The sequence below is a fragment of the Vombatus ursinus genome, unplaced genomic scaffold (assembly GCF_900497805.2).
Source record: "Vombatus ursinus unplaced genomic scaffold, bare-nosed wombat genome assembly UNPS02014773.1, whole genome shotgun sequence".
Taxonomy (NCBI): Eukaryota; Metazoa; Chordata; class Mammalia; order Diprotodontia; family Vombatidae; genus Vombatus; species Vombatus ursinus.
Window position 1 is genome coordinate 36,901,768 of NW_020954551.1, and position 24,148 is coordinate 36,925,915.

A 24,148-nucleotide genomic window follows, 5' to 3' on the forward strand; every position below is an offset into this window, starting at 1 on the left:
AGAAAGAAAGAAAGAAAGAAAGAAAGAAAGAAAGAAAGAAAGAAAGAGAAAGAAAAAGAAAAAATGAGGCTGTCAATTACCAAGGAAGTGCAGTATATAATTTGGACACCAGATGGTGCTATGCTCAGGCCACTAGCCAACTGGCCTCCTCAAAAAGTATTCAAGGCAAAAACAGCAGTCATTCCCCGACTGATAGATGGTCATTAGAGGGCAACACCAACCGCCCAGTCCCTCAGCCTCACAACCCAAGAGAAATCCTGATTCCTCACTCTGTCTCACCCGACCCCTCCCATTCAATGTGTTTGCCAAAGTTTGCCAATTTCACTTTTGCCACATCTCTCCAATACATCCCCTTCTCTTCCCCGACATTGTTACCTCTTTAGTACAAGCCCCCATCACCATACTTATAGCTGCTGGTGGGTGTGTCTGCCTCAAGTCTCTCCCCAATCTAGACCATTATCCAATCAGCCACTAAAGCAATTTTCCTGAAGCACAGATCTGACTGTGTCAGTCCCTCACTCAATAAACTTCATTGGCTCGCTCCAGGATCAAATACAAAATGCTCTGTTTGGGGGGCAGCTAGGTGGTGCAGTGGATAAAGCACAGGCCCTGGAGTAAGGAGCACCTGAGTTCAAATACAGTCTCAGACCAGATACTTGACACTTACTAGTTGTGTGACCCAGGGCCAGTCACTTAACTCCAACTGCCTCGCAAACAAAAATGCTCTGTTTGATAGCCAGAGCCCTTTATACTCTAGCTCCTTCCTACCTTCCAGTCTTCTTACACATTATTTGCCAACACAGAATCATGGATCCAGTGACAATGGCCTCCTTGTTGTTCCATAAACAAGACTTTCTCTGCTCTGGGCATTTTCTCCGGCTGTCCCCCATGCTAGAAACACTTTCCATCTTCATCTGTCTACTGACCTCCCTGACTTTAGCTCTGGACTAAAATTCCATCTTCTACAGAAAACTTCCCTCTCTTAATTATGTCCTATTTATCCTGCATATAGCTTGTTTGCATACATTTGGTTTCTCCCTCTTTGAGCTCTTGGAGGACAGGGACTGTCTTTTGCCTTTTGTCTCATCAATACTAAGCACAGTGCCCAAGTAGGTACCTAACAAATGTTTATTGATTAGTTGATTAGCTAAAGCTGTAGCTGAAAAGAGTTTTGGGAATAGGACCAGGGACATTAACAAGATGTAGCAGCCTCAAATAAAGAGAGATAAGACACCCCAGATCTACCCCTTCTTGGGGGGGGGGAAGGAGGTCCACAGGTGCGGTTTTAGGACATTTTCAATGCATTGGTCAGTCGTACCGACTTTTTTTGCATTCTAATGTTATTTGTCCTATAGGGTGGATCTCTGAGGAGAGAGAGAGATCTTTAGGAAAACTATGGTGATGTAAGAAACAAAAATATCGACCTGAGACACCTAACACTCACTAGCTGTGTGACTCTGGGCAAGTCACTTAGCCCCAACTGCCTCACCAAAAAAAAAAAAAAAAAGAAACAAAAATATCAATAGAAAGTTTTTTAAAGAAGAAAAAAGGGAAGGTGTCCCAGTGCCTCCAGGGATAGTCCTGCCGGCCAAGTCTGACCCCCCGCAGATGCTCCAGAGCATGTGAGGACTTAGCTACGTAACAGTGCATACTAGGCTCAGTTTCTGACCTAAGACTGAGTGGGCGGGGCTTAGGATAAACACTGCGCGTGCGCAGGGAAGGACGTCTTCCGAGGGCCAGGCTGAAGCGACTTCGGTGACGCAGACACGTGGAGCGATTTCGTGAGTGCTCGTCGGCTCTGCGCCTGCGCAGCAGGACGACGGGACTTGCTTGACGGCTGCCGCCGTCGCCGGTTGCCGTGGTGACGCTGGAGCGCTTGACGGCCGGGCGGTCTCTTGGTGGAGGGGTAAGGGGGCGGCTGAGGGGACTCGTGTACCGAGGGGGTGGTCAGAGGGCGGTCTCTGTAGGCCCTGAGCGGGAGCCTCCGGGAGAGCCCTCGGTGGACGTGGAGGCCCCGCCGGGACCGGGGACCGGGCCGGGAAGCACAAATGGATGGTCCCCGACGTGGGGATAACGTTAATAGCTAGCGCATGGGCATAGCGCTTCGGGGCGTTCAAAGCGCTTTCCGTACGTTGTCTCGTGGTCCTCACAGCCTCCCCGCGAGGCAGAGATGCCCTTGTTATCTATTTCACAAACGGGGAAACTGAGGCTCACAGCTGAAGTACGTGACCTCGGAAGCCGCGGACCTTTCTGGCCGCGAGCCCCCTCAGCTGCCCTCACTACGTGGATGGTGGGCAAGTCCACAAACAGGAGGTAGAACTCTTCATCCTTAATTGATCTAGGCAAGGCAGGAGCCATTTGTGAAGCACCAACTGTGTGCCTGGCGCTGGTGCATGCGCAGAGAAAAGCAGACACAGCCCGGGGCCCTCCCCCCCCGGAGCTCGCGTCCCATGGGGCAGGGGCGTGCGGATAGCTGTGTACGGACCAGACGCGTGCACCGCGTAAGCTGGAGACCAGCCCCGCGGGGAGGCACCCGCTGTGTGGGGAGCCAGGAAAGACTCCTCGCAGAAGGTGGGATTGAGACTGGGTCATCGTCCGAATTCAGCCTTTAAAGTGATTTTCCTAAAGCGCTGGTCCTATCATGGAAGCCCCCCACCCCCTCCAGTGGCTCCCTATCGCCTTAAGGATCAAACACAAAGTGCTGTTTGGCATTCAGAATTTACCCCCGCCTAGTCTTCTTACACCTACTCTTTCATCCAATGACCTGATAAAGACTCCTGGCTATTCTAGGAACAAAATATTCCATCTCTTGGCTCTAGGCTTTTTTTCTGGCTGTCTACCATGCCTGGAACACTCTCCCTCCTCCCTTCTGGCTTCTTTTAAGTCCAAACTAAAATCCTACCTTCTATAACAAGCCTTCCCCAACTCCTCTTAATTCTAAAGTCTTCCCTCTCTTAATTATTTACTATTTATCCTAAATATAGCTTGCTTTGTGTATATTGGTTTGCGTGTTGTCTCCCCCATTCGATTGTATGCTCCTTGAGGGCAGAGACTGTCTTTTGCTTGTTTTTATATCCCCAGCACTTAGCACAGTGTCTGGCATATAGTAGAACCTTAATAAATGTTTGTTGATTGATAAAGAGGAGAAGGAAGAAATGTCAAGGTCTCCAGGTGAAAGGAACCACAAAGAATGTGTAGTCCAACTCCCTCTATTTACAGATGAAGAAACTGAGGCACCTAGAGGTTAAAAGACTTTCCCCAGGGTCACACAGCTAGTGTCTGAGGTGAGATTTGAACCAGGCTCTTCCTAATACCAAGCAGAGGCTAGAGACTGCTTTACCCCTTATGATTCACAAGGTGTTCTTTATTTACATGTTGACCTAGTCTCTGAGATCCATTTGGTCCATTTTTGTGGTCCTTTGAAGATATAATGCTTTGAGAAGTTTGAGGAGGCATCTGAGTTGGGCCTAGAAGGAAAGGAGGGACTTCTATAGACAGATACAGGAAGGAGGCAGTTCCAGGCTGGGGCCAATAGAAGTAAAAGGCCATAGGTAAGAGAGGGCAGGGGAGAGGGAGAATGGAGCCACAGTGGTCCAGCCAGACTAGGACGGACAGGTGCTAGCTGTTACGTCCTACTTCTCTACGTTTACACATTTCATATCAAGGCAACGAATATTCATGCTCAAACACAAGAATCTCCCTATCACTCCTCTGCTCAAAAAACTCCCAAGGCTTCCTATTGCCTTTGGGATCAAATATCTGCCTCTTTGTTTGGCATTTAAAATCTTTTCCATATGCCTTCATCCTTTCTTTCCAGATGGTTGTTGCTCCTTCTCTTGCACTTTACTTGTAGTCACACTCTCCTAATTGCTTTTCCCTAACATTTCCATCTGTCTCTGAGCCTTACTCCATCCCTAGATTTCCCTCCCTCCTCACCTCTACTTCTTGGAATACCCAGCTCCCTTCAAGTCTTATCTCTTACCTCTTAAGTGAAACTTTATCATATGTATGGGACCTTTGCTGGTGCTGTTTTTATCAGTTAACTAGCATTTATTAAGCACCTACTGTTTGCTAGGCACTGAGGATACAAATAAAGGAAGGAAAAAAAAACAGCCCCTGGTTCCAAGTGGGGTCCCCAAGTCCAGTGGAGGAGACAACATGCAAAATAATGGTGTACAAACAAGCTGTATACAGGATAATTTGGGGGTTGTCTCAGAGGGAGGGCACTAAGATTAAAGAGAACTGGGAAAGAGTTCTTGCAGAAGATGGGACTTCAGCTGAGACTTGAAGGAAGCCGGGAGGTGGAGATGAGGGAGAGAATTCCAGACCTGGGTGACAGCCAGGGGAAATACCTGAAGTGGGAGATGTGCTAAGCACAGCAAGGAGGCCAGTGGCACTGGGTCTCAGGAAATGTAGAGGGGTGGAAGGGGCCAGATTATGAAGGACTTTAAGAGCCAAAGAGAGGATTTTACATTTGGTCCTAAAGACAATAGGGAGGCCACTGGAGTTTATTCAATAGGGGATTGATATGGTCAGACCTATGCATTAGGAAGATCAGTTTGACAGCTGAGTGGAGGATAGATTGGAGTGGGGAGAAGCAAGGAGACCAACCAGTGGGCTATTTCAGTAACCCAGACGTGATGTGATGAGAACCTGACACAAGGTAGTGACAGTGTTAGAGGAGAGAAGGGAACATGTATGAGAGATTTTGAAGGTAGAAACAACAGCGCTTGACAAATGATTGGATGTGGGGGTTGAAAGTGAGGAGTCAAGGGTGAAACCTAGTGACTGGGAAGAGTGTGGTGTCCTTAACTCTAATAGGGAAGTTAAGAAGAGATGAGGATTTGGGGGGAAAGATGCTTATATAATGTCTTGAGGCCTGCAAAGCGCTTTTCACATACATTATCTTATAGAAGCTGCACAATAACCCTGTGATAAAATAGTGCCGATTTTATAAATGAGGAACCTGAGGTCAGAGAAGTTAGGTAATTTCCCTGTAGTCACACAGTGAGTGGAATCTTCCTAGAGGCCAGGCCCAAGGGGGTAGCTAGGTGGCGCAATGGATAGAGCACCAGCCCTGAAGTCGGGAGGACCTGAGTTCAAATCCGGCCTCAGACCAAACACTTGACACTTATAGCTGTGTGACCCTGGGCAAGTCACTTAACCCCAATTGCCTAAAAAAAAATAAAATAGAGTCCATGTCAGGACAAGACATACACACATGCATCTACTACATATTAGAATGTCGTTAAGTGCGTGAGAAGGATATAAAATACTCGGAGATTGGATAAGGAAGGCTTTACTTCCACTTAAGGAGACTGGGAAAAGCTTTCTGGAGGAGAAAGTATTTGAGTTGGGTCTTAAAGAATTTAACTGAAGCAAATCTCAAGATGCTAAGGGTATAAAGCACAGGTGTCCATCTTGGGCCCTCCTGGAGCTGCTGGAATCTGATGTCTTAAGAAATGTTTAACATAAAAATACAATAAAACATAGATGGTGTTAATTTGTGGTTTTCTAAGTCAATGTGAGACCCCCCCCCAAGGAGATTGCTTCTATTTGAGTTTGACACTTCCGGTATAAATGAACTATATAGCTTACTACCTAAATGTAGAAATATGTGATTTTAGTGTTGGATAAGATGAGATGAAAGTTAGTATCATGACAGACTTTTAGAGAAGAAGTCTGCCTCACAGGGTGGTTCTAAAAATAAAACAACACAATGTCTGTGAGCCTTAAAGCTGTATCCCAAATTAGTATTGATGTTGCTCTACCGGCTCCACCTGAGCCTGGCTAGGATGTTGTAAATATTTTAGTGACTCTTAGGTGATGTGGAAAGATAGCCTGATCAGGAAACCTGTGGTCTGAGGCATTTTTGCCTGCCATCCATCCCTCCAGCCATTGAAAGTTCAACACTTACCAAGTGCTTATTATGTGCAAAGCACTATGTGAAATGACTGGAATACCAAAGTAAAAAAAAACTTGCACAGACCCTTCTCTCAAAGAACTGCTCCTCTCTCCCCTACAAGTATTCAAAATTTCAATGGTTACAATTTTTTCAATTCGTGAAAATACCAGATTGGCTGCCCGGAAGGTTGGAATCAGATTCTGGAAAATGAGATTTTGGACAAGGGATAGAGAGGCTCATAGAAGACAAAATAGACAGTTTTCATTATATAAAATGTAAAAGTTTTTGGATAAACAAAACCAATGTGATTGTTATATGAGAAATATCTCCTCTCTAAGTTCATATGGTTGGTTACTGCTGCCAAATACATATGTTTACCACAGTGCAGAAATTATGAGCAGTGAGGTGACTCAAAGGATAGAGTGCAGGCCTAGAGTCAGGAAGACTCATCGTCTCTGTTCAAATCTGGCCTTAGACACTTACCAGCTGTGTGACCCCGGGCAAGTCATTTAATTCTGTTTGCCTCAGTTTCCTCATCTGTCAAATGAGTTGGAGAAGAAAATGGCAAACCACTCCAGTATCTTTGTGAAGAAAACCCTAAATGAGATCACAAAGACTCAAGACACGGGATTTTGACAAGGCTTCTTATAGGAAACATTATGTTAGAGTGACTGAAAAATAATTCATCTACATATTGCAATCTTGTACATTCCTCTTAGGCCATAAAAGTTAAAGAGAAGATAGATCCATAATCCCATACTTCCTTCAGTATCATAAAAGTTGAACAAATTTATTTAAACAGTCATAATTTCATGCATCCCCTAAGGAAACAAACTTCATCACACAGTAGGTAAACCAAATTAGGTTACAGATTAAATTGCATTTAGAGGATCACAATTAGGCTGATTAAGGAAGAGGATTTACATCTTGCCCAGGAGTCAGGGATAGTTGATATTTCTCTTCTGGCTTCTTATCTAAGGAATACTTAAGTCACATAAGTAAATTTTCATATCCTTTGGGACGGGTTTTGGTCAGTTGAGGTTAATATTAACCAAAAGATGCAAGAGAGGAATAAAAGGAAATAAAAAATCCCCCCAAAATGATTAAAATTAGAAAGAAAGCAATGGGGGGGAGTTTTGCAACAAGTTTATCTGATAAAGGTCCACTATCCAACATACATAACAAAATAACAAACTAATTGAAACACACACAGACAAGCAACATTCCCCTGATAGCAAATGGTCAAAGGATATGAATTGGTAGTTGTCAAATAAATAGAGCTATTAACAGTCATGTGGAAAATATACCAAATCACTAATAGTTAGAGAAATGCATATTGAAACACTGTGGTTCCACCTCATACCCATCAGATTATTAAAGACTTGATGAAGCATACTATTTTCCTCCTAACAGAGATATGATAGACTCAAGGTACATAATGAGACCATATTTTTTTTTGACCAGGCTAGTGTGAGGATTTGTTTTCCTTGACTATGCATATGTGTCCCCCGGGTTCTGCTTTTTTTGTTTGTTTTCAGTGGGGGGCAGGGAAAGAAGAATTGGAGGATGAATAAGGTCATTTAAAAGAATGTTATTGAACCATTTTTTTTAAATGCACAGAAATGAAAAGAAGGGAATAGATGAGCAGGACAACTTTAAAAGTTTACATAATGAATTTATACTTAAAAGGAAAAGCAAGATGCATGTATTAGAGTTTTGTGGTTTCAGGTAAAATCCTTTTTCTGTTTTCCCGTGCACACAGATATGTGTGCATTTTATTTGGCATTAAGTTCAGGACAAAAATAAGACTTAAAAAATATTGGGGACCTTTATTAGCCACTTACTTGGACTGTTGGAAAATAGCCCTCACTACAGCTCTGTTCTACTCAACTTAATTTGTTTAAATTTCTGTTTTTATCACTATGATCTACTTAAGAACTTACAGTGATTCATTTGTGGTATTAGTGTATTAGTCCTATTAGTGTATTAGTCCTAAGACTACAAATACCTACCTTATGTAGCAAAACTGTCCTACACTCAACCTTTTTGGGTAGTAAAACTGCAATTAACATCTTATAAACATCCTTCTAAGTACATAAGTCCAAATTTAGCCTTTGATTCAGTGCTCTTCAGTAATTGTTCCACTCTTAAATATTTATTTAGCCTTTTCTCCTAATACTCTCCATTATAATTCCTCTATTCCAATTGGAACAAATCTTCATATCATCCCTGTCTGTCCCCTGACAAAAAGCCACCTCTGTTTTTCCCTATGCCTGGAATGCTTTCACCTTTCTCTCTTCAAAACCTGTATTTCTTTCATTGCCTACCACAAGATTCATATCCTTCATGAAGTAAACTTTCCTACTCTAACTTCAGCTCATAGCAAGACAGCATGTAGAACAGTCATCATAGAGACTTGAAGTCAGAGGATGAATTTGAGTCAAAACTCAATCTTTTGTCAGCTGTGTGACAGTGGGTGGGCAAATCACTTAAGTTCTTTTAACCTTAGTGTCCTAATCAGTAAAAAGGATTATATTTGTACTCTCCCCTTTGTAGGGTTGTTGTTAGTTGTAGGTACTACATACATGTGAGTTATTATTATTTTTATATTTTCTTCCCAGGTTTCAGTGCTCATCCATGTGGTACATACTGTATATACATTTCCCCAGGACAGAAAATAGTATACCAGATAGTAGTGATAAAATTATCTAAATGCATCATTGTGTTCAGCACTATATTAGATCATTCCAGTGCTTTGTGCACTGATGCTTATCAATAAATATTATTGTCTGGTTTTTTGCTTCTAGTTATCCATTGGTTAAGGAGCCTCAGAAGATGGCAGAAGCAATATTCCACGCCCCAAAAAGGAAAAGACGAGTTTATGAGAGTTATGAATCACCATTCCCCATCCCGTTCTGTCAGGAGGTTACACTTCAAAGAGATTTCAAAGTATACCGTGCTGAAATTATCAACAATAATGTAATCGTAAGGAATGCAGAGGCTATTAAACAGTTGTATGGTAAGGTAAGTATTAAGTGTTTTAGTTCCTTTAAAGAATTTATCATAACTTAGGCATACAGCAGGAGTACCCAGTTTGGAGATTTATCTTATACAGGCTTAAAGAGCTACTTGGTAGGGAATTCCTGCTTTAGAGAGTGTATACTATTCTTTTTGGATGTTTTCCTAGTAGTAATGGTGGGCTTGGCTCATGTCATACATAATCAGTCTCTTCTTCCATTGCGACCAGTGGGTTCTCATCATCTCCCTGTCTCTAGAAGTAGATGATATGGTTATATAAAATAAAGCTTTTATCAGAAAAGCTAATTGGTCTGTACAGGAATGGAAACTGATCTTGTTCTCATTAACACTCTACTAATTATCTGTGTTCAAGGGAACACTCCTTGCTTACCTATGAGAAATAAATAACCATAAAGATACAAGGATATCACAAGTAGATGTTTATCTCCTTTGAATGCTCACTATTTTTGTTTTTGTTTTTGCTTTTTTGGTGAGGCAATCAGGGCTAAGTGACTTGCCCAGGGTCACACAGCTAGGAAAGTTTACTATTATAGGCTTTAACCAAAGCAGTAGCTTATCATTCCAAAAGTTTAGATTTAAATTTTCGCATATAGTTTTTACCCAGATATTGACTTGTCGTCTATGTGGTTTAGTAGAAATTCAAAACATATGTAAGCTGCGTGGTCTTTTGAGAGAAGAAGGATCAGTGTATAAACAGAGTTGGCAACCTACTTCCAAGGTATACAAGATTACAGAATATTTATACCTCTACCAGTGTTTCCTACTTTTAAACAAAGTGTATTCTTGTAGCTCACACAAAGCAGATTGCCTAATGGTGAAACCCTGAATGTTCATTTGCTGTTGCCTGTGTTTATTTGGATTTCAGCAGAACCATTGAAAAACTGAATAAATATAGCATGTAGTGAAGTATTAAGAAATGTTAAATGAGTGATGCAGCAAAAGTTAAGAATTGCCTATGTTGTGAAAGTGTCTGTCAGTTCTACTTTAACTAAATAATAGATCATTGAACGTGAATTCATATTTATTTTCCTGGAAGGGTTATTTTGGAAAAGGTGTTTTGTCAAGAAGTCGACCAGACTTTAGTATTTCAGATCCTGCACTGATTGCCAAATGGAAAGGTAAGTTGGGTTCTTCTAGCTTTTATACTTAGAAGGATGTTTGTAAGATGTTAATTGGAGTTTTACTACCCAAAAAGGTTGAGTGTAGGACAGTTTTGCTACAGGAGGTAGGTATTTGTAGTCTTAGGACTATGTGTGTCTTTTTCATTGTAGAATTATCATTATCAAAAACATTCTTTACAATTTTAATCACAGTGCATGTGCACATAATTGGCACACAAATAGTTAATTGATTAAGCACCTGTTTGTGATGCCTTTAAAACGAGCTAGATAATATCCTTATTGTCCCTTCTTCAAGTAACTTGTATATAAGACATAAGCTCATATATAAGCAATGATAAGAGAGAAACTCATTAAAACAAATATATTTGTATGTTGTTACTTACTCTCTGGTATCCTTTTCTTTTAACATACAAAATAGATAGATAGACATTCATAGAACATTTATTAATGGTCAGTTGTGTGCCAGGCGCTATGCTAAGTGCTGGGCATATAGATACAAGCAAACAAAACAGTCCTTTCCTTCAAGAAGCTTCCATTCTAAGGGAAGAAGACAACATATAAAAAGTTCTGGAGGAAAGGAAGATGGAGTGTACCCACAAGGGGCCTGGTGAGGAGATGGGCAGCAAGTGGCCCTGGCATGATAAGACAAAGGCTGACCCATCACTGCTGGAGGACTTGGGCTAGGGAGAGTTGGGGTGGCTGTCTGGAAAGTGATGTGGAGGTCAAGGTGACTGAGAGTGTCTGTGTCATAGAAGAAAATGCATGGGAATGCCTTTGGAGAACTACACGAGCACATTGAAGATTATAAATAGAGGACTGTGTTCTTACTGCAGTGATCTTCACAATAATTGGAAATGCTTCTTTGATGATGGAGTACCCTCATTTTTAAACTTTGGGAAAATTACATTTAGAATCAGTTTATGCCAAGAAAGAAAAATTAAGTTGTGTGGTCTAATGAACCACACCAAATATTTCCATAGTAAGCGACACATATCCTAGCTTCCCAGTGCAAGGAAGTTATGTGTCATTCCCCATTTGGATGATGAGGAACTCCGTCTCATGGAATCTTTGGGCTAGAAGGGGACTCAGAGATCTTCTGTTCCAAAGAGTGGCAAACCACAGGCCGCAGCCTGCCACCTCTTCTTGAGCCAAGAAGGGTTTTTACATTTTTTAAATAAAGTTTTATTGTAGTTAAAAATGTAAAAAACCCTTCATAGCTCCAGGGTTGTACAAGAACAGGCTGGGGGCCATTTGGCCTCACCTCCAGATCTGTTCCAAGCCCTTATTCTGCAGATGGGAAAATGGAGCTGAGGGAAGTGAAAGGTCTTACTCAGTAAGTGCCTTACCCAACATCCCACAGTTAGTCAGTGAGAAACCTGGGAATAGAACGTCAATCTTCTGACTCCCAGACCTTTATTCTTTTATTGCATATCGGATTATTTTTCAGTGCTTTATTGTGTGCAAGTATTATAAACTTGGATTAAGGACGTAGTAGTGTTGATAAGGCATGGTGCAGGGAAAGAACATTGAATTAGAAATCAGGAGACAAAGAGAAAGAGCGATAGGATTTAGAGCTAAAACGAGGCCTTCAGACTATCTAGTTCAGTCTCATTTTACAGATGAAGAGACTGAGCCCTATAAAGATTAAGTGATTTTCTCAAGGTCAAAGAGTATTAAGCAGGACTGAAATTTGAACCCAGGTCTCCAGACACTAAATTCAGTACATTTTCCCCTCTATACTACACTGCCTCTCCTAGATTCTAGTCCAGGTTCCGCCAATTAATTCTGTAATCTTCAACAAATTGCTTAGCTTCTATGTCTCAGTTTACTCCTATAATTAAGTTTAATTCAGCTAACATTAATGAATAGAAATAGGAATAGAAGGAGATCTAAAGTTACAAAGTATCATGATTCGGGCAGCTAGGTGGTACAATGAACAGAGCACTGGCCCTGGAATCAGAAGGACCTGAGTTCAACTGCAGCCTCAGATACTTGACACTTACTAGCTGTGTGACCCTGGGCAAGTCACTTAACCCTGATTGCCTCGCTCAAAAAAAAAAAGTACCATGACCACAACGGCCCTCATGGAGCTTACCACCTGGGAGACTATGACATTGATAACTATAATAAAAAATAATAAAAGTTTATTAGAAAGGTAGAAAAATAATAAAAGTTTATTAGAAAGGGAAAGTGCTGAGGTCTTTGGGAGAAAAGACGGGTAGGAATCCAACAGAAGAAACTGGGGACAGGAAAACATTAATTACTTTCTAAGGGAAGGGAATTCATCAAGTAAACTTCATGGTTATTTCTGGTTATGTGATCTGACCAGCAGAAGCTAGAAACCTATGAAGCTTATCGTTCTTATCCTTTTTAGGTCATTTAATATTAAAAATATTGCTTATAATTATTAACTTACCATGTTATTACAGATGCTAAGCTGGGCATGCCTATACTTACATCAGAGAGGTAAGTCAGTGTTTTAATTCCATCATATTGATGGTTTAAATGTGGTTTCAGTTATTTTTTTAAAAATTGAAGTAGGAAGGAAAGTAGCAACAGGTATGTTCTTGAAAAATATCTAAATTGAAATTATTTGATTTAAGTCAATTTAAATGCCCTGGCACTATGTATAATAACCCTATGTAAATCCTTTAGTAAAGCATGAATTTTCTTTTAACCTTCTAACATGTTTTTGTAAGTTCCAGAAATTTGAACCCACTAAAGTGGCAGACCTCCTTTTTAGACAAAAATAGTCCTACCTTCTTTTTCTTCTCCCTCTGCCACTTCTAAAGTATAAAGATACAGGTATTTTCCCTGCTCCTCATCAATGACCTCTTATCTTCACCAGATTAATAATAATAATAATAACTAGCATTTATATAGCACCTTTTATATGCCAGGTACTTTGCAAATACTATTTCATTTTATACTTTATCTACACAGCAACCCTGTGAGGTAGGTATTGTTATCACCCCAATTTTACATTTGAGGAAAATGAGGCAAACAGAAGTTAAGTGCCTTGCTAATAAGTATATGAGGCTGGATTTGAACTCAGATCTTCCTGGCTCCAAGCCCAGCACTCTATCCACTGCACCACCTAACTGCCTAGTGCTTGGTTTACCTACTGTCTGCTTCGGACACCATATTTATTCTTTCTTTTCTACCTGTGCTCTTGCAATTTTCTCTGCCTAGAACATCCTCTACTTTCCTTTCAGCCCATCCAAATCCTAATTGTCCTTCTAGGCTCAACTCAAGTCCCATATTCTTCATGAAACCTTCTCTGAGAATTTCATCTCACATTGATCTACCCCTTCTCAGAATTCCCGTGGTATTCATAGCCAAAACCATATAGTCTAGTCCTTTATTATCTGTAGTAACACCTTGGTTGTCTGGCATATTTGGGGGAATGAAGCTTATTGAACAAAAGATTGACAGATAACTGAAGACAGACTAAACATTGACTTAAGATTTTAACATTTTTTTGTCGAGATCTTTCTTAAAATGTTACATACACACTTGCTTGCCTTAGTAAACAGTATTTCTAGCCATACTATAATTTTTTCTTACTGACATAGGATGATTACTGTGCTCATTATTTATAGGATTGGGTGGCTACAATGTCCTCTGAGGATACTGGGATTTACGGGCTAGATGCCCTTATTAAAATGCCCCTATATTTCTGCCTTGATGTCTTTTTCCCTCTTTCACCTGTGACCACCTGCATTCATAGACTCCTAGGATTTAAAGCTCAGAGAGACCTTAGAAATCATATAGTCCAACCTCCTTCCTTCTGCATATAAAGAAACTAAGGTCCAGGGAAGTTAAGTCATTTGCCCACTTACATACCTAATAATTGACTGAGTCAGGATTTAAACCCAGCTCTTCTGACTTTTAGTTCATTATACTTTGAATGAGCTTGCTTCTCATCACCCCTCTGCGTGACTTCTGAATGACATTCTTCTCCCTTTTTACATTGTTTTTTGTATCTTTTTGCTCCTTCAGCACTTCCCATCATTTGGAGATGGAAAGCCTTAGTTTTTATAATCATCCCCAGACAGTAAGAACATTCCTTTCTTCTGGTTGGTGACCTGACTTGTTATAGCACATTTTCTATCATGTTCTTACTCTTTTTAGCTATTTTCATGATTGAAGCTCTATACAAAGTCTTCTTCAGTTACTTCCAAAAGCATTGAAATGGTTGGCCATTGTGTGATGATTTTACTCTATTGCATTCTGGTGTTCTCTCATTGTTTATGCGTGTTAGTCTGATCTACCCGGGCAAAACTTAAGTTCCTCATTGGCAATGGCTATTGTCTTCTCCTTTTCTTCTATTAACTTAATACAATGCTTGACACATATTAGGAGCTCAGTAGAATTTTCTTAATTTGCAAGACAGTTATAATTGACTAGAAAGTTGTAATGGGCCCTTTGTGGCCTCTGTCTTCACCGTGGAGAGATTAGGACAAGTGTGTGCATGTGCCCACTATGCAACTGTATATCTGTGCCTAAGTCCTGCACACCTTCAAGATGATAAGCCTGGAGATCATCGCCCAGATCAAGGCACATGTGGAATCCCTAAAGGGCATTGCTCCAGTGGATCAGGTCCTGCTTCTGTGTGGCTCCCCTCCTTGAGGAAGAAGCCATCATAGGGTTGTATGGGGTGTTTGTGACCCCCAAAATAATCAAATCAGAGACTTTTTCTTAAGAAAGGCAAAAAGGAGTTTTATTGCTTTCTCATGAGAAAGGACACACCCAGCATTCTGCTCAAGATGGCTTCAGCCAGGGTGTGCGAGGGAGTGTAGATCAAAGCCAGTTTATGTAGACCCTAAGGCGGAACCCCCACCCTCCCACTAGCTCCTCTTCCCATTGGCTGGGCTTCAGAGCTCACAGTCTAAGCGCGGAAACTTTTCCCCAGCAACAAGGTTTGCAAAAAGGCGAGAAACAAGGAACTGTTGGTTCAGCAGGAAAGTAAAAAAGGAGGGGAGAGCCGGAAAGCCTGGAATCAATAACCTAATCTCCCCCTGTCCTGTTTTCTTACCAATTCTGTGGGAACCAAACTGGTAGCATTCCTCACAGGGTGATTCTAGAAGTGCTAACCATATGGTACGAGGTAAAGTCCAGGGCTTTCTGGTCAGAACTGAAAAAGTGAGGTGTCAGATTCTCATGATGGCCAAGCAAAAAAAAGGTGAAGACTGAGCATCCAAGAGGCGAAGGCAGTGTAACTGATGCTTTGTCACTGTGGTGTCCAGAAGGGCCCCGATGCCAAATCCTGATCCCCAGCTAGTTTTCATATCTCTCTAGTAAAGCTGTTGCAGCTATGAAAAAATGTTGTGTTGGGTCTAGTTGGACTAGGTGAAGATCAGATCAATATTAAAAGTTATTGGGGAATATTTTTTCTGTCTCCACATATGATTGAATGCTAACTAAGTGGGGAATGCTCATGTGGCACCTCCAGTTTATCAAAGCCCTAGGACATAGAATCTCTTTTTTTATGCCCCCTTAGTGCTCGTGTAGCGTACTACAGAGGATAACTATTGACTGGCGTAAAACTGGTTCATTTTTGTCTTGTGGCATCAGGAGCCAGAAAGTAGAGATTATTTTTTTGTATTTTGATTGAATACTTCTGGATAAGAAGTGGAAAAAGGGAAAGTGTCACTCTGTGTATTCTCTCAGGGCGTCAAACCCTAACCTTTCTCTGCCACAGATACCTGGAGAAATTGTTGTAAAAATAACATGGCAGGGCTACAGAACTGTGCCTAACCTTTAACCCAAAATACCACTACTAGGTCTATATCCGAAAGAGATCCCAAGAAAAAGGAAAAGGACTTAATATTTATAGTAGCTCATTTTGTGGTGGCAAAGAATTGGAAATTGAGGGGATGTGCATCAATTGAGGAATATTTGGACAAGTGGTAGCATATGATTGTGATGGACTACTATTGTGCTATAAGAAAGGAGAAGCGGGATGGTTTCAGAAAAACCTAGAGAGACTTACATGAACTGATGCAAAGTGAAGTGAACAGAACCAGGAGAACATTGTACACAGTAACAGCCATATTGTACAATGATCAACTGTAATTGACTTAGGTATTATCAGCAATACAGTGATCCAAGACAGTTCTGAAGGACTCATGATGAAAATGCTATCCACTTCCAGAAAAAGAACTGATAGAGCCTGGATGCAGATCAAAGCATACTTTTTTTTAGCTTACTTTCTTTTTCTTTTCTTTCTTTTTTTTTTTTTGTCTGTATTTTCTTTCATAACATTTTGCCTTCTCAATGAGGGGGGGTGGAAGGAAGGGTGGAAGAGAATTTGGAACGAAGAATTTTAAAAAGGGAAAGTGAATGTAAAGAAAATCTTTGTACCTGGAATGGGGGGGGGGAGGGAGAGAAAAGATTTTAAAAAGAAAAAAAAGGTATCATGGCCATTTAAGGAGAGTTCCAGACAGACTTAGTCTGTCAAATGTCAGCTCCACGTTTCCAACTTTATTTTACTCAGTAAGGTTCAATCCATTTTGTTTGTTATCATGTGTTAGAGGCACTGTGGGGTAGCAGTAAAAAACAAAACACTGGGCTTGGAGCCTGGCTCCACTTTTTCATTTAGTCTCTCTGAGCCTGAAGGGATTGAATGAGATGATCTTTAAGGTAAATCTTGCAGTAGTGTGTATTGTCAGAGGCTGTGAAATATATAATATATGAAAGGCTCTGTGATCTCATTAATGTGAGTGTGCCTTCCAGTGGTACAAATTGCAGCCATTCCATGTCAACTCATCCTATTCATCTCTTGTCCATGTGCTCTCGGAAATCTTCCATGGAAGTATACCCATTGAGCTGGGAATTTTCCTCCAAAAGTTTCTCTGGAAATTAAGTAGGTAGCAGCAGATAACAAAGACTAGCTGTCCATTATTATTTGCTGTCATGACCTAAGTGAAGTGATATCTTTTCATGTGCCTGTTTTCAGCATCACCTCCAACAGTTGTCATTTTCCTTTGCCAGTCTGGTGGGTATGGGGTAGAATCTCAGAGTTTTTTAATTCACTTATCTCTGTTAGTAATTTGGAGATCTTTTTTCACATGGTTCTTGATAGGTTACATTTTTTCCTTTGAGAACTGATGTTGTCTTTTACACAGCTTCAGTTTGACCTTTGTAGAGATTTTAAGTTATACTTTAGCTTTTATAATTTAACAACTTCTCCTAAAGAGCAGAATTCCATTTTTGTATAGCATCCAGTTTACAAGTCACTTTAACAACCACCATCATTTAATTGTAAACTTTATTGAGCTTATTACAAGTGAGAAGGCACACTACTAAATCATAAATAATGGTGGCAGGAGTATTGTTTGTTTCATTGATTTTTCAAAATTAAAAACTTTTCCTATCCTACTAATGACATTTCCATCATGTAGGTACCAGCGTGGGGTAACATGGGCTGCAAATCTCATGCAAAGACAAGGGCAGGAGGAAAGCTCAGTTCACAAAATTCTTGAGGATTATACAAAACCACTTGAATTTCCTTTTGTGAAAAGAAATAAAGAAGATCAACAAAATAATGGACTTAGCCGTAAGTTGGATCCAGAAATAGAAAATGTAGAGCATAAAGCAGAACTTTTAGTCACAAATGGAGATTCTGTCAAGCCAGATAGTGAAAATGAGAGCCAAAACTCTGGATCCGAGAACACGGACTCGAAGGAGCGCTCTGTACGTGATCCATTAGCTAAACATGGCTCTGGTAAACCAAAGGCAAGGGACAGTGATGCTTTTGGTCAGGCACACTATCTCACACACGGAGATTTCGTCTCACTGGACTGTCAGCCTGAAGACTGTGCCCAACAGAAGCCTCTGATGTTTGCTACAGACGGAGAGTGTGAGCATGAGTATGTGCTTGTTCAAGAAACAGCAAATTGTTTAGACGATGAAGAGGAAACAGCAGGTGAGAAAGTAAGTGTGAGAAGAAAAGGTCTTATCTTTGAATTTTGCTGTTACCAATTTAAACCAGTTAAATTTTTAAGACAGTTTAAATTTTAGTGTAATAGTGATAAGAGGCAATATGGGGTAGTTTAGACCAGTGAAGTCAATCTCAAATAGACATAGGGGCCATTGGGCCATTAAGCCATACAAGGATTCCCACAGGTGTCAGTTGACTTAGAAAAACACATTTAACATTATCTATGTTCTGTTGTATTTATATTTATTTTGTTAAATGTTTCCTAGTTTCATTTTAATCTGGTTCCTGCTTCACTCATAAATGTTGTAGGCTGGTATTTGATATCTCTGGTTGAGATAGTGGTTGAGATAGAGAGAGCTGGCCTCAGAGTCAGGAAGACCCTGGTTCAAGTCTGACTTCTGGCTCATACTGACTTTGTGGTTCTGGGCAAGTCATTTAGCCTCTTGTGTCCCCAAGCAATTCTCTAAGACTAAGTTAATAATATCTAGCATTTATAGAGTACTTTAAAACCTACAAAGTGCCTTCTTTATAAGTAGTTCATTTTGGGGGCAGCCAGGGTGGCACAGTGGATAGAGCACTGGCCCTGGATTCAGGAGGACCTGAGTTCAAATCTGGCCTCAGACACATTAACACTTACTAGCTGTGTGACCCTGGGCAAGTCAACCCCATTGCCTAAACCCCCCCCAAAAAAAATTAAGTATCTCATTTTGTCTTCAAAATGACCCTGGGAGGTAAGTGCTATTATTATCCCCATCTTATGGATGAGAAAACTGAGGCAGACGGGGGGTAAGTGACTTGCCTAGGGTCACACACCTAGAAAGGTTCTAAGACTGGATTTGAACTCAGATCTTCCTGACTCCAGAACCTGCGCTCTATCTTGTGCTCCTGAGAACCTCTAGGTAGCAGAGAGGGTACAAGTCTGCCTTGATAGAGGAAGTCCCTCAATGTAGGAAGAGTTCCTTGCATTGATGATAGCATAGGCCCAGTGACAAAAAGCAGTATCTCCCTTTAGTAGTGAAGAGCTCCTGTTGATAGAGCACTTTGTAGTTTGCATATGTGTTTTTGTGTGACCAGTTTTACAAGTAAAACTTGGTGCAGTGGACAGAGCACAGGCCTTGGAAGCAAGAAGACCCTAGGGAGGCTTTTTGCTGTGTGACCCTGGGCAAGCCCTTACCTCTCTGGGCCTCATCTGTTGGATTGAATGACCTCCACGTTCCCTTCCTGCTCTCAATCTATGATTCTGTATCTGTAGAGGTTAAGGAGCTTGCTCAAGGCCCCAAACCTAGTTAGTGTCGAAGGCAGGACTCAAGCCTAAAGCCCCTGGATGTCATTGGTCTTTCTGCTGTACCGTTCTTCCTCACTATTCCAGTTTTTTTTTTTTGTTTGTTTGTTTGTTTGTTTTTGGCTAGGCAGTGGGGTTAAGTGACTTGCCCAGGGTCACACAGCTAGTAAGTGTTATGTGTCTGAGGTCAGATTTGAACTCAGGTCCTCCTGAATCAGGGCCGGTGCTCTATCCACTGCGCCACCTAGCTGCCCCCCCTCATGATTCCAGTTAAAAAAGATAGATGACGTATGTCATGTGGTCACAGTGTAGGAGATGTAGTGTAGCACAACAACAGAAACCCCAGCATCAATGACCTTCAGAATTATAAATAATATAAGGTAAATAAAGTATGTATTTGGATAATTACTTTTATGTTGTTTTCATAGATGCATTTTAAAAACTTATCTGTAAGGTAATAACATAAGAACACTGAAAGTTTAAGAGAAAAATATTGAAATAAAACTATTTAGGGCCTCTTGTGTGATATTGATAATGTGTTTAAACTTGGTCAGTATATGATTTATTTTATTTCATTATCTTCAGGTGATCAAAAGAGAAAAGCTAGTGTGCAGAAGAAATCCATACAGGATCTTTGAGTACTTACAACTCAGCCTAGAAGAGGTATTTTTTTTTTTTATCACAGTAAACATTTTTGCTCTTCTATATTGGACCGTCAGTGAGTCCAATTTTCAGGATCCATGCTAGAGAACCTTCTTATGCATGGACTGCCTCAAAACAATGTTCCTTTAATACATCTCATCATTTCCCACCTGGCTGTACTTCTTTGGGACTTCTCTGATTTCTCCTTCGTGCCCCCACATTGAGTACCTTTCCTTCACACACCCCTCCTAACCCCTAGCCCTTTTCAGCTTTCTGGGCTCTCTCTCTTTTTTTAAATTTGTATCCCAAGCACTTAGCACAGTGCCAGGCACATAGTAAACATTTAGTAAGTGTTTATTGACTATTGACTTCTACAGTTAACGAAATACCCTTGTTTACTTTGTATAACAATCGTATCCTAAAAAGTTAATTGTCAAGTGTTTTTCTATAAACTACATTGTATTTTCCAATGACTGGTTCTTTCGCTATCTTGTGATCAGTCATGTGCTCATTGCAACCCCATTGTCTTTGCTCATGTTGAACATATATACACCCTTTTCTCTTTTGCCCCCTTTCTCTGCCAATCCAAATCTCACCCACTCTTCAAGGTCCAATTCAGTTCCAGTCTCCTAGCTTTCTTCAGATAGCCTAGCCCAGGGTGATAATCCTTCTAACTAAAGTGCTCTAGCATTTAGCCTTTCATAACCATTTTTAGTACCTCATTTTTTTCTATGAATATTCATATATATATATACATATACATATATATATAGAGAGAGAAACATAATATATTATTGTTGTCTATATACATAATATCTTTACTGTCTAGTTATATTATAAGTTTCTTGAAATTCATTAAATACTTATTGAATAAATTTTCATTAGTGGTTTTTCCATAGAGGAAAAAAATTGTATCCCTAAATAACTTTCTAGATTTTCCTGGTGCCAACAAACAAGCTCAATGTTAAACTGGAAGGTACCTTGGAGATCATCCAGTGTTACCCCTTCATTTTGCAAAAGAGACCAGGGACTAAGTTATGTTGTTGTTGCTAGTCAGTCATTTCCGACTCTTTGTGACCACATTTGGGGTTTTCTTTCTTTTTTTTTTTCTAATTTATTTATTTTTAGTTTTCAACATTCACTTCCATGAGATTTTGAGTTCCAAATTTTCTCCCTATCTCATCCCTCTCCATCCCAAGATGGCATGCATTCTGAATACTCCTTCCCCTAATCTGCCTTCCCTTCCATCTCCCCCTACTCCTCTTATTCCCTTCCTCTTCTATTTTCTTGTAGGGCAGGATAGATTTCTATACCCCATTGCCTGTATATCTTATTTCTCAGTTGCATGTGAAAACAATTTTTAACATTTGTTTTTAAAACTTTGGGTTCCAAATATTCTCCCTTCCTCCCTCCTCACCCACCCTCATTGAGAAGGCAAGCAACTTGATACAGGTTACACATGTGTAGTCATGCAAAACACTTCCATAGTAGTCATGTTGTGAAAAACTAACTATATTTCCCTTTATCCTATCTCACCCCCCCGTTTATTCTTTTTTGTCTTTTGACCCTGTCCCTCCTTAGAAATGTTTGCTTCTGAATACCAACTCCCCCAACCTGCCCTCCCCTCTATCATCCCTCTGCTCTCTTATCCTCTTCCCCCCTATTTTCTTGTAGGGTAAGATAGATTTCCATACCCAATTGAGTGTGTATGTTATTCCCTCCTTAAGCCCATTTGGAGTTTTCTTAGCAGAGATACTGGAGTGGTTTGCCATTTCCTTCTCCAAGGTCATTTTACAGATGAGGAAACTGAGGCAAACAGGGTGAAATGACTTGCCCAGGGTCACACAGCTACTAGGTGTCTGAGGCCAGATTTGAACTCAGGTCTTCTTGACTCCAGGCCCAATGCTTTATCCATTGTGCCACCTAGCTGTCCAACTTAAGTCAGACATTCTAGAGATGCTAAACTACTTGACTAAGGTCACATAGAGTTGAAAATAAAGCCTAGGTTTTCTGACTCAATTCAGCCTTCTATCACCAGTTCTAATCTCTTTGAAAGCTAGAGTAGTAATGTGAGAGTAGGTGATGATATTTCTGCTTGATGGCAAAAAAAGTTCATGTTTCACTTGAAGTATGATGATATGTGTGAGCAGCAGTAGCTGCCTTTGTTCTAACAAGCAGCTGGAATGATGGGAACTACTGTTTTCTCCTGTTGTTCAAATAGTAAATGGCAGCAGCTAGAGAATTAAGTTGGCCTGCATTTCTGGAAGCAATATGTCCTTTGACAGTATTCCACTAACATTAGTCTTACAGGAGTCTATACTGAATCCTTATCTGTACTTTAATTTCTTATTTTGTTTTGGCAAATTTCTAGTCCATTAATTACCTGTATAATAGCGTTTGTACAGCTTAGAGTTTCCCAAAATGTCAGTTGAAAATCTTGGGAGCCATTGTGGCCAGCAATATGTTATCCTTGGCTAGTTATCCCTAGCTAGTGGTTTACCTGTACCATTTGGGAATGGTACACCATTTGGGAATTATACTGATATGGTTCCAAAAGCTACTTAGAAGAGGAGCAGGAGGAAACTCGATGTTATGTGGTCCATGAAAGCTTCACAGGAATGAAGTGAAACCTAGATTGTAATTTCCTTGGGAGCCACTGTAGTTGTGCCATTCTGAAGCAGGCTCTGAAGAATAAGCCACTAATCTATGTATTTGTGAAGAGTATGGTTTGCTTTGGTTTTGATTTTTGCCGAGTAATATTTTATTATCTTCAAGAGGGTCCTGTTAGTACAAAACATTGAATTTTATTTGAAGAAAAGTCTTAGAACAATGAAATAAATGTTACTTTCACTGTCACTTCAGTCATTGTAGAATTCTGTCTACTCACCCTAGTATCTTAGTAGTACCCTAGTACTATTACCCTTACTACCAGTACCTTAGTAAAGGCCCTCAGTACCTCTCATGTAAACTCTAGTAATGGCTTTCTTATCGGTCTCCTTACTTTTAGTCTCTCCCCATTCTAATCCGTTTTCCACACAGCTGCCAAAATAATCTTCCTAAGAGTGATAGGAATGACATTTATTTTGCATAAAATGGAATGATTTCCCTTTAAGGAAGCAAGGTGGTTATTCTCAGGATTTTGTTGATCCAGATGACTAGGTGTGTAAAAAGTACTGCCTCTTGGGAGATGGTATTTCTGATGGAATTCCTGCTTCTCAAGGGAGTCTTTTTGATCAAGCATCGTTGCCCTGATGAATGAGGAGGTGAAAGGGAACAGCATCTATTTTTAGTAACTATATCCTTTTTTTAAAAAACTATATCTTTTTTTAGACTGTGGGGACATATCAGTAGCTTACTACAGACCACATCTGTAGTCATCTGAATCTTGTCTATCCAGGGAATTTCTCAAAACTTAAATGAGTGGTCTAGAATGTTCTTGGGTTTAATAACTGACCCCTTGGTGAGTTGCCACTGTAGCCCATTCAATAATGCATTATCATTATAGTGGTAGACATCAGTGCCCTCAGGAAGTAGAGCCTCTTTCAATTAAGTCTCTGTCCACCAGTTGTGACAATATGGAGAACTCAGATCACCTTGAAGAAAGATGATAAAAGTATATTGTTGTGAGAATCTAATCAAGAGATGATGAAGACCTGAACTAAGATGTCAAGTGGAGAGAAGGGGTCCTGTGCTAGAGATGCTAACTTACTAAAAATAGGAACAGCAAGATTTGGCTAATAACTCAGTGGATATGGGAGTGTGAGGAATACAGGCTAATGATTATGAATCTGAAAGGACAGTAGTGCCTTCGAGAAGTAGGGAAGTGAACAAAGAAACTGGCTCTGGCAGTTGTTTGTATGCATTTATAAAGTCTTTTCACCATTTAGAGCCATAATTGTTACTTTATAGGTACATAAAAATGTGGGCTCAGATTCAGTAATTACTGGGGATACAGGTATATTTGCTGCTTGGAGTAAGACAGTTTCTGAAGAACTCATGTGAAAGCAGCTCTTGGGCCTAAGTCTATTGCTGAGCAAAGACTGGACATTAATCAGGCTTTGTGTACTACTATCTTCTCTAGTGATACCATAATAAATTTGATAAGTCCTACCAAGCAAAAATGACTGAAGAGGAAATCATAAGTCTAATCATGGAAGGTGTACAAAAGAAAAATGACTTGAATATTCTAGAAAAAAAACTTTTTCCTCTCTTAT

At 40.3% G+C, this 24,148-nt stretch overlaps 1 protein-coding gene across 4 annotated transcripts in view; it reads left to right on the top strand.

The window, feature by feature from the left end:
* Positions 1-1,834: 1,834 nt before the first annotated feature.
* TSEN2 (tRNA splicing endonuclease subunit 2) overlaps positions 1,835-24,148 on the top strand; it is a 43,331-nt gene continuing 21,017 nt past the window's right edge. For 2 of the 4 annotated variants that reach the window (XR_003569251.1, XM_027864074.1), the window contains exons 1-6: positions 1,835-1,906; positions 8,713-8,929; positions 9,981-10,062; positions 12,495-12,531; positions 17,472-18,003; positions 19,878-19,955. Coding sequence is in view for 3 of the 4 variants with exons in the window: in XM_027864074.1 (XP_027719875.1) it covers positions 8,741-8,929; positions 9,981-10,062; positions 12,495-12,531; positions 17,472-18,003; positions 19,878-19,955 (918 nt within the window). In the remaining variant the exon portion in view is untranslated. Of the gene's footprint in view, positions 1,907-2,465; positions 2,572-8,712; positions 8,930-9,980; positions 10,063-12,494; positions 12,532-17,471; positions 18,004-19,877; positions 19,956-24,148 lie in introns of those variants that run through there. The other 2 variants (XM_027864075.1, XM_027864077.1) reach the window with 2 other exon arrangements.